Source organism: Chondrus crispus, genomic scaffold (assembly GCF_000350225.1).
Source record: "Chondrus crispus Stackhouse genomic scaffold, scaffold_58, whole genome shotgun sequence".
Taxonomy (NCBI): domain Eukaryota; phylum Rhodophyta; class Florideophyceae; order Gigartinales; family Gigartinaceae; genus Chondrus; species Chondrus crispus.
Window position 1 is genome coordinate 183,199 of NW_005178551.1, and position 9,724 is coordinate 192,922.

Below are 9,724 nucleotides of genomic sequence, written 5' to 3' on the forward strand. Positions count from 1 at the left end.
ATCAAGAACGGCTCTTCGGGGAAAGACTTCGATAAATTCAATCCTTTTCTCCAAAATTTTCCCGATGGCCTACTGGCACTATGGAATGGGTTCCCCGCCGAACCGTCCGCTCCTTGTCTCTCTGCCCCTTGTCTCTCTGCCCCTCGTCTCTCTGCCCCTCGTCTCTCTGCCCCTCGTCTCTCTGCCCCTCGTCTCTCTGCCCCGCGCCGCATCCGCTCCCGATTCCCTCCCCCCCCCCACACCAGCGCCGCGCCATGTCCGTAGGGATCCCCATCAAGCTGCTGCACGAGGCGTCCCCGCACGTGGTCACGGTCGAGCTTCACGTGGGCGACGTGTACCGCGGCACCCTGTCGTCCGTGGAGGACAACATGAACGTGCAGCTGCGCCGCGTCACGCTCACCGCGCGCGACGGGAAGGTGTCCAACCTCGAGAACGTCTTCATCCGCGGCTCCAAGATCCGCTACTTCATCCTCCCGGACATCCTCGCCAGCGCCCCCATGTTCAAGAGGGTCGAGGCCATGAAGGACGGCCGCCCGCTCGAGGCCCGCGGCCTCGGACGCGGCAGGGGCATGCCGGGAGCCGCGAGAGGCAGGGGAGCACCGCCCGCCGCAAGGGGCAGGCCCGCTAGACCCCCCGCGCCTAGAGGCGGCCGCTGATTCTACACCCACCAGCGCGTCCTGACCCACCGACATTCCGCAGTCTTCTCTACACACCCTCCCGCCTTTGCGCCCTTTGCTTGGCACTTTTCTGCATCACTCCCGCCTGATGTGGGAGCGCCTCACACAATCACCCAACTTCACATCTGAACACATGTTGCCCGCTTTATCGCCACCCCACCAGCGATTAACGACGTCCAAAAAAAGGGTGAATACATACTGGCAAGGGGCGATCGTGCGACTATCAAAGTTGCACAGCGCTGAGCAGAATCGCTCATCCTCTTAGCCTTCTTGTCGCCGATATGTTATGTGCACCATTGAAAGGCATAAATGTCTATTGCCGTGACAGAGCTAATAGAACCACGCTTGTCACCCATTTCAATGCAACAAGTCGCACAACGGAAATTAGACTGTTCGTGTCGTGAAGACTAATCACGTCCGTTTCCTTCTAAAAACAATACAGAAGACTGTCGTCGAGCATTTTCTACGCCTGCCTAGATTCCGGAGATACCAAAAGTAGCAGGGATCTAATATTTTACAGTACTCGCCCATCCGAAAAAGTAGCTGGTCCTTGAAATCAACCACTTTTGCTCCTTCGCCAGGAAAAACAGGCTTTGGAACATCTTCTTTATTCCCAGCTTCCTGTTTGACCTCTTGTCTATATATCTATGCAACTCGAAAGTGCGCTCGCAAGGTCCTGCTACTCTCCCCCTCTTTCCAATCGTGATGTAGAAACTCTTGCATGTATGTACACTGTCCATGTGTACTGCACCTTACGTCACGAGATTAAGCGTGAGCAAAGACTTCAAGCAACCTTGTGTGGTGGGCACGTGGGACATCTCATGTTGGCGGCTTGCGAAAAACCTCCAAACCGAGCCGTCACGCCCTTAGAAGCCTTTCCGAATTTCACTTACTTTATAGAATAGCAATTGCTTGGGCTCCTCTCCGGAGTGCACATGCGAGATTACTCGCAGCGCTTGAGAAAACTACACAGTTCTCACAAGCCAGGGAAGGAGAGAGAGAGAAAAGTCACACAGTAGAAACATTTTGATACACTCAAAGGCTGTAAGTTGCCGGAAAGGTTTCACGGAACAGCCCCCTTACAAAATGGCTGTGTGTAAGAAAGAGAGAAAAAAAGCGCTAGGTATGGTAGCCTCATTAGAAACAAATGATGGTAACGTACGTGAAAAGGTTGCTTGCGGAGGTTCATGACGCCCTTTGAATCGTCCGTGTTGGACGCCGTTGGATTGTTTGTGATAAGGAGGTAAGTTGGTCGAATCTCCATCAAAGCTGTGAAGAAAGTCCACGATGTCCTCACGCCCCATTGCTGTGGCCCATCCCAACTGAACACAAGGTCAGTCTTTGGTAGAAAATGAGCCTCCTCTGGACTAATATGCAGAGTTTCCGGGCTCCCAGCATCCGAAAATTTTGTTTGTATATCATCTTTCGAATAACTATCAGTGTCAACGCAATAGTACTTGAAGCCAGCTACTTCAAAGTCAATCCTTTCCAGTAGTTTCGGAAACCAAGACAGTGTGTTGCGACACGGGATATCAACAACTGACTTGATATCGTAATTCTTAATAATCTTAAAGACCATGTAGCTTAGATGAGTGATGTTTGTCCCATCTCTGGCTTCTAAATTGACACCCGAGAACTCTTTTTGAATTCCCGCTTCTGCATGCACTTCTGTGGGAGAATTTTTGTTCTTTCTTTTCTTTGATTTCTTCTTCCGTCGTGAAAGCGAGTACCCATCCCCTGTGCTTCTGCCCTCGTCTTTCGCTATTCGCACAGACCTTGGCTCGGAATCAGGTGAATCTTCTTGCGTTTCCGTATTCTCAGCTTCTGTGGTCCCTGTAGATATGGGCTCTTTTGCAGGGTTGTGTCCTGCTTCTTCATCGTTCAATCTCGATTCTTGCGCTGCACTAGGTTCAGAATGGCTTTTTTCTTCAAAGCGGTCCCCGTTCGAAACGTGTGGATGGACAAGCTTTGTGTTGTATCCTTCATCTTCGTCATGGGAAGGAACAGCATGTTCTGGTATAGCTGCTTCGCCAGAGTGTGGGGTTGTTTCCCCCTCAGGTCTACCCACATATGACTGTTGTCCATTTTCATGAGAATCCGTCTCAACCTGCCTATCAGTATTCATATGCCGGTCAGATTCTGCGGTGATGTCATAGTCATGACTATTGTCCGATTCCAACCTTGAATGGTGTTCATTGCTGACATGTTCAGAATATTCTTCATGCGTTGCCTCCTGTTCGTAGAGCTCTGAAAGAACTTGCCTGGAAAAAATGGCAGAGCCGAGCATTTCCTTCGTTGAGGACCGGTTAGAAATTGACGCAGATGGCATGGGAACTTTGTCCTTTGTCCGTACAACTCTACTCGTCTTTGAGCAAGGGAAGAGGAGGGGATGGCGGTTATGCTGCCCAAGCGTGATATTTTTCAAATCTTGCCCTTCAACTACGGCTCCGTCAGAGAGTTCTAATACCAGAAACCCCATCACTGATGTAACGGATATTCGCAGGATCTTCATAGCACAAATTGCCGTTAGTTCGCTCCCACTGCTCCAAAGCTCTCAATTGCCTGCTGAGAACACCTGTTCGAGAAGATATTTGAACTCCTCAAAGAAAACACAAGTAGAACTCGTTCTTTTCTGTAGTCTTCTATTCGTGATGTTGGTTCTTCATAATGTTTAGGGTGGGAACAGGGAGAAAAACTTATGTGAAGAAGACAACGAAAAATAATAGTTGTGTGTGACTGGAGTCCATTCAAAGCTTGCGCGGACGCATGTACTGCACATATCCCAATTCGAGTTGCGAGCGACTTTTACAGCCAAATTGAAAGAGGTACACCATGGCTCTACCCTTTAGGGGGTGCAACTAATTTACTATCTTGAGCCTTTTCACGTCTTAAAATAGAAAAACCAAAGAAGGACTAGGACATCCAATTTGAAGTTCGGAACATTTATGATAGAAAGCATTTTCACTCGCAATAAAAGCATTTTCACTTGCAATACTGTAAAATCAAAACAGATCTCTACCATCATGTCCCTTTTAAACTCTCTGTTCTTGGGGTTTCGCAGCAGCATCACCAATCTCTCTTCTGGGAGAATTTATTCCCTTCTAACAGCGATTTGGAGATCACATCTGGGACACAAGAAAGGAATATGCGTGATAGAGAAAACAGATTCTCGAGATTAGAGGCAGGATCTGAGGTTCTTAGAGAACCAGCGTATTCGTTGATAAGTTTCAACGTACAAATTGTAAATGGCGTTGCAATAGGGAAAGAATGAATTCATGTTTGAAGGAGAACGAGATTCAATCGCTTTCTTTCGTCAAGAAGTGATCCGTAGTCGTGAGTTGGAACTGCAATAAGATGTCATTCTTCTTGATTGAAAGAGAGAGGTTCCTTCATCGCCATCTGTCTAAAAGCAAATGGATTGCAAGCATTCTAGTTCTCTGGAATCTAAACTAGATTTCTGTGTTGCCTTACGTTTCTCTGTGGATGCCTTCTTATTCTTGCAATGGCAACATTTGCGTGATTGTCCTGCAATGCGGGGACTTTTGCTGGCCGGGTCGCTTGTTCGCTTCTCGGTCTTTGCTTTCTCTAATGGGAAAGAAAATTTCACATGGCGACTAGATCTTGGAATAGGGGCTGCAGAAAACTTCATCGGTTTCCACTCCCTGCCCACCTCACGCTCCCAGCATTTGCAATCGTTTCCTTTGCTTACACACGTAATGTCGCGGTTCTTCTTGTCCTGCCTTTCAAGTATCTTCCAGGGCTCCCAGTCGTCTCCGTTATTTTTCCACGAGACGCACGACCCCTTTCTACACGAAATCCTATACTTCGTCGTATCCTCTTCATAGATTGCTGACTGACCTTTTTTACATGGTATTTTATTTTCACCCTTTCCATGTTTTCGAATGCAAAGTGAATCACTGATCTCTGTCTCCACTTTCCTCCGACAACACTTGCGTTCTTGCTCTTTCTTTTCTACTTTCTTTTTACATTCCTCTTGCATTTTGCAAACGGCTGTGGCTTTACAGCAGGGCGTTAGTTTTGGGGAAGCGTTTCGCTCACTCTTCTCCATCGCTTTGATCGCGGGTTTCCAGTGACCACACCTATCAAGCTTATAGCACAAACACGCGCCGTCTTTGCAATAACATTTGATGTATCTTTTAACGCCAGATAACGCTGGCGATCTCTTAACTTTGAGACAACATCCTTTCTGATCTTTGTTTGCGATCTGGAACTTTTCCCACTTTGCACTTCCTTTGCGTTTTCTGTAAGAAAAGCAGAACGCGTCTCCGCAGGCACATTTGTACTCAGTGTTGTACTCACAGCGAAGGGCCATCTCAAAAAAAGCGAAAACTGTTGGCAATCTGAGCTTGGAGACTGGGTGATGATTGGAATGCGTCGTGTTCAAGCAATAAAGCACGAACAAACACGCTTCACCATCTGCTGAAGACTTCCAAAATGTTGAACAACTGCGAGTATTGCACATGCCAGAAAAAAACTGGGCTTCGCTCCTTTACTACTGGCTTATATACACAATGGTAGCACCACAGGCAGATGCACTCTTAGCTTGTATTCTTTTTAGAACCTGGTGATGCAAGTGCAACGACGCAGCGCAGACGCTTGCCCGGCTTGAAGTGCTTAAAAATTACTGTAAACACGATTCTCGCGTGCGCAGCATAAGTACATGACATCAGAAACCACATGCACGTAACGGATATTGCGTTTGCATTCAACTTTGTGGTTTCTCTATGATCCACGCGGGTCACTAAAGACTAAACGCACTCCTGTAAGGCAACGCAGGCGCAGCCGCGACCATTCAAAAGAAATATACTCCTCAACTAGAAACGGAAGTGATTGTTCTTGTCCATCATCATTTTGGTTGTTTTTACAAAAAAAAATCTGCAGTATGAAAGTAACATGTTGTACAGCTGCAAAGAAAGCATGCTGAGCACCAGTGCCACGAATGCATCCGTGCGTCAAAGATGGTGGCCTGGCGCATACTCCCTTAACATCTACATAAATTGAAAAAGGCTTGATGATTGTTATGGTCGAGACGGATCAAGGAACAAAGCCGTTGCGAAACGGAAGAACGAAAACATACGTCTAGCAGTTGTTTGGTAAGTATCTGAAACATGTATGTATATACATTGTATTACTGTATAGTTGCAACACACGTAGTGGACCTGTGTCGTAGAACGCCCAGCAGCAAGACATCTTTCTTTGGACATCGGACCCAAGGTGGATAGAAAGTTTGCTAAGAGATACGGATGGGCTCTTGCTGTTCGTGATGACTATCCGCACGTACTGGTGATTGCGTTTTAGAGTCTATGCACTATAGATGCATCAAGTAGTAAGATAATGTGGAGACGCTGAGCATAGCCGAGAGGTAAGAATACTTAAACCCAGCCTTACGAGTAAAGAGAGAGCTATCAGAGGATCAAACAAGCAAAGAATTATCTGCTGATTCAGCGAATATACATTTTCTAAAACCACTTTCCTTTGCTTTCTTTCAAACCTGCACCTTGTTGAAGATCGGTATGTTGCTCGTAACAGAGCATGCTGTACTAATAATATCTTCGAGTGCCGCAAACTGCATTTTCCTTGACAACTTCTTTCATATTCTTGTTTATATTTTCTTCATTTGTGACTGTGTACTTATGTCCGAATAAAAAGCTTATGCTCATGAATCGTTAAAGAAAGCAGCAGCTCTGTGATGCAAGGTCTAAATCTTGAGTTCTTCAAACAAGTAGATATTTGTTGCGCTCATGAAGAGTGAGGAGTAGTGCGAATGTATCGGGAAACAATTAATCGGTAGAACAACAGCAACTCTTCCAGCCCCTTGCAGAGATTTGTGGTATCGACAGAATCTTATTTGTTCGATACATATGTACGGACACTAGATATTGAGCTGACGTTGGATGTTGCACATCTCGACAGCTACAGATTCTCATGTATTTGCTCATGAACTTGACAGGAATGAAGTGTTTGCTTTTGGGACCACTATTGAATTGTTGTCTGGAGGTAAGAAGCTCGTTTCAATCTTTAAAAACTAAAATAACAACATGTGATCTGGGAGTATCACGGTTTATCAACATTTTCCTCTTGGACACACTTTGATGCTTATTTGTTCGGTAATTCTCGCACTGTTGTATGCTTACCAATCATGCCTGAAACATTAGGTCTCGCCTTTTGAATTCACTAGTCAAGCGACTCGCTTTTGCATGGAGCGCCATTACTGTATTGTACAAGACTTGAGCAATACTCACTGGAGAAACGGGACACGTCAAGGTGCCACGTCCAAGACGGACATGATGCGAAAAACGATTTTAGTTTGACCCGGTCGATTGAGCTACAATGGTCTGCCCACGCACCTTCCAATATCGTTGTTTATGTCGGGCCAAGAGTCGTCCCTTGTCAATCAAGCTTTTTTGTTTTCAAGTGATGTACGTCTGCAAGGACAAAATACGTGAAGAAAGTGTCCAAGCCCTTGTGTGAATCAAACAGTCTTTTGACAGATGCATTACAGAGGGACCACTTGTATGGGGTTCAACGGGATTCTAGTTTACCAACCGACAGTAGCATCTCTTAACCGTGCTTGCTTGTCTACACATGAACCTGCAGTCGACCGTTGGTTGGGCTATGCAAATCTCTGCTGCGACTGCAAAGCGGAACAACTGAGAGAATCCTATTTTCATTAGATTCATACTGTATTAAAGAGCACAGTATTTCGAATGTAATAAGTACCTGTATAGTGAGCAGTGCAGTGCACAGTGTGCCGTAGTGAGTAACGTCGTGAGTACTGGCAATTACGTGTAATGCGGTGAATATAACGACGCTGGCAACTGCAGTCTGGAAAGGGAAGACTTTCTGTGCACCTGTACTGGAGGCTTCTAGTGCAAGGCATTCCTAAGAGAGGGTTTGCACGCAAGAGGCGTTTGTAATCTGAGTACAAAACATCTGCGCCAGACATGCAATCTCGCAGACCTCCCGTTCACGCGGAGTCATGCAAGTACCGTAGTCTGGACAAAGCTTCGCACAGCTATCCGAGCTGCGAAAGAGGTTCTCCCTCTTGAGCAAATTACTGTAGATGCAATGCCGCCTCAATTTTCATTGATATGCGCTAATCTGCGCGTTTCGGATGACGCACTATTTTTGGCACATGAAACGAGAGATCTTAGGTTTCTTCTTTATCAACAAATGTTTCATTCAAATCATGTCAGAAAGGTTAAGCGAGAAAATGTGCGGGTGCTAATAAGTTGCTACAGATGTTGATGGTAGTTTCCTCGACTGATAGGGTAATGTAGGAGGACGGAAGAAAAGGGTGGGAAAAAGCTGTTCGTTCTAGTTTTCGCTGGAAACCTTGTTGCGATGAGCATAGCGGGCCCCACTGCTGGAAAAAAAAGCTAGCTTTTCTTCATCGGTGAAGACAAGACTTGATAGCAGCAATGGCATTGACCATTGCCCAAGTACCCCCCGTTTCGATGTTGCCTTCACAACATCTATTAGCAAGGGGCATCCCAGCAATCCTATACATACATATTGCTCTACACTCTGGCATGGATATGAGAGTGGAGATGTATGCGAGAGTAGCGCGGTTGCAGTGAAGCGAGACCACTCTTGTAGGTAGAACGTCATCTTGCAAAAGGGATATAGAGCTTAGAAGGGCTGTTGACCAATAACGTGAAAATTGGATCGGGCGACGAGTGAGTGTTCAAAACAGGGCATGACGAGCAAGCAACGAGAAGACACAAACACAGAAGCTACAATTGTAGCTTGAAGGGTAACGTAGTGGTGTGGCGAATCAGCACGGGTATGTATGTACCTGAATGCGACGAGGCGCAGAAAAGGGGATGTGCGGGGGAAAGAAAAAAAGAAAAAAAAGGTGGGATCACTGTTGATGCTGATGGTTTTGGTGGAGTTTACCCAGTCGGAAGCACTTGACGTTGAGAAAGTGGCAAAGCTGGGTAATAAGGCACCAGACTCTCCACGCACAGTACGCAATGACGGTAAAAAGGGCGAGCAAGGTGAGCTGGTCGGGGTCAGCGATACTGACGTTGAGGGTGCCCGCGGCGAAAGCATTTGCAGCAGCGACAACATACGGGGCGAAGAGGAGGGGCATGAAGGGGTAGGGGGCGTCGGCGAGATGGGCAAGGATTACGCGGGAGATCAAGTCGAACAGGACTGCGCCCGAGAGCCACATGATGAGGAGGAGCTGCCTGCGGAAGTGGTCGGGGTTGAGGGCGGGCCAAGCGACGAGGCAGATGCCTAAGAGGAGGATGCTAGCCGAGTGGCAGGCGAGGTGGAAGACGGCGGCGGGGAGGGACTTGCCCTCGGCGCGCAGGTGGCGGATGACGGCGATGGCGTTGCCCAGGACGGCGTTGGCGACGGGAAAGAAGGCGAGCAGGTAAGCGAGGTGGTTGGGCTGTGCCATGAGGGCGGGGGCGGCGGTGCCGGGGATGCGGAACGGGTGTGTCCAGAAGGAGGGGCCGCACAGGCCGGCGGCAAGCTGGAAGGAGACGAGGGTGAGGATGCCCTCGTTGGGGCCGTTGAACTCGCGCAGGATCATGGAGCCGGTGAAGTACTCCTCCAGGTTGGCGGTGAAGGCCGGGAGGTGGCCGAGCAAGTAGAGCAGCGAGGCGGACATGAGGCCCGAGCCCAGCTGGACCGAGGCGAGGACGCTCATGCCGGACAGGGTGACGTTGAGGGCGTCGCAGCCGTGGTCGAAGAGGTGGCCCAGCGGGGACGAGGAGTGGGTGCGGCGGGCCTGCTTGCCGTCCAGGTTGTCCAGGACCATGTAGACGAAGAGGGCCAGGCCCGAGTACGTGTAGGCGGGGGACGGGGCGGCGGTGTCTAAGGTCGGAACGTGGTACATGAGCAGGATGTGGCCTGAGATGGTGATGAGGAAGCCCAGGAAGGTGACGAGGTTGGGGGCCATCCACAGGGGGACGAGGTGGATCAGGCGGGTGTACAGCGGACCCATGATGTACTTGTACGTGAGCGACCGGTCCTCGCCGCTGTACTTGTACTCAGTGAGGGCGTGCAGCTGGTGC

General features: G+C 48.4%; 4 protein-coding genes across 4 annotated transcripts; 3 read left to right on the forward strand and 1 right to left on the reverse strand.

The window, feature by feature from the left end:
* Nucleotides 1–254: 254 nt before the first annotated feature.
* CHC_T00006981001 (hypothetical protein) lies at nt 255–656 on the forward strand. The gene is made up of 2 exons (XM_005710345.1): nt 255–509; nt 543–656. The coding sequence occupies exons 1-2, from the start codon at nt 255–257 to the stop codon at nt 654–656; spliced, it is 369 nt and encodes a 122-aa protein (XP_005710402.1).
* A 109-nt stretch (nt 657–765) lies between these two features.
* Nucleotides 766–942, forward strand: CHC_T00006982001 (hypothetical protein). Its single transcript, XM_005710346.1, has one exon. It carries the CDS (start codon nt 766–768, stop codon nt 940–942), a length of 177 nt encoding a protein of 58 aa, XP_005710403.1.
* A 16-nt stretch (nt 943–958) lies between these two features.
* CHC_T00006983001 (hypothetical protein) lies at nt 959–1,081 on the forward strand. Its single transcript, XM_005710347.1, has one exon. It carries the CDS (start codon nt 959–961, stop codon nt 1,079–1,081), a length of 123 nt encoding a protein of 40 aa, XP_005710404.1.
* Nucleotides 1,082–1,740: 659 nt separating this feature from the next.
* Nucleotides 1,741–3,189, reverse strand: CHC_T00006984001 (hypothetical protein). Its single transcript, XM_005710348.1, has one exon. The coding sequence runs from the start codon at nt 3,187–3,189 to the stop codon at nt 1,741–1,743; it is 1,449 nt and encodes a 482-aa protein (XP_005710405.1).
* Between the last annotated feature and the right edge of the window lie 6,535 nt (nt 3,190–9,724).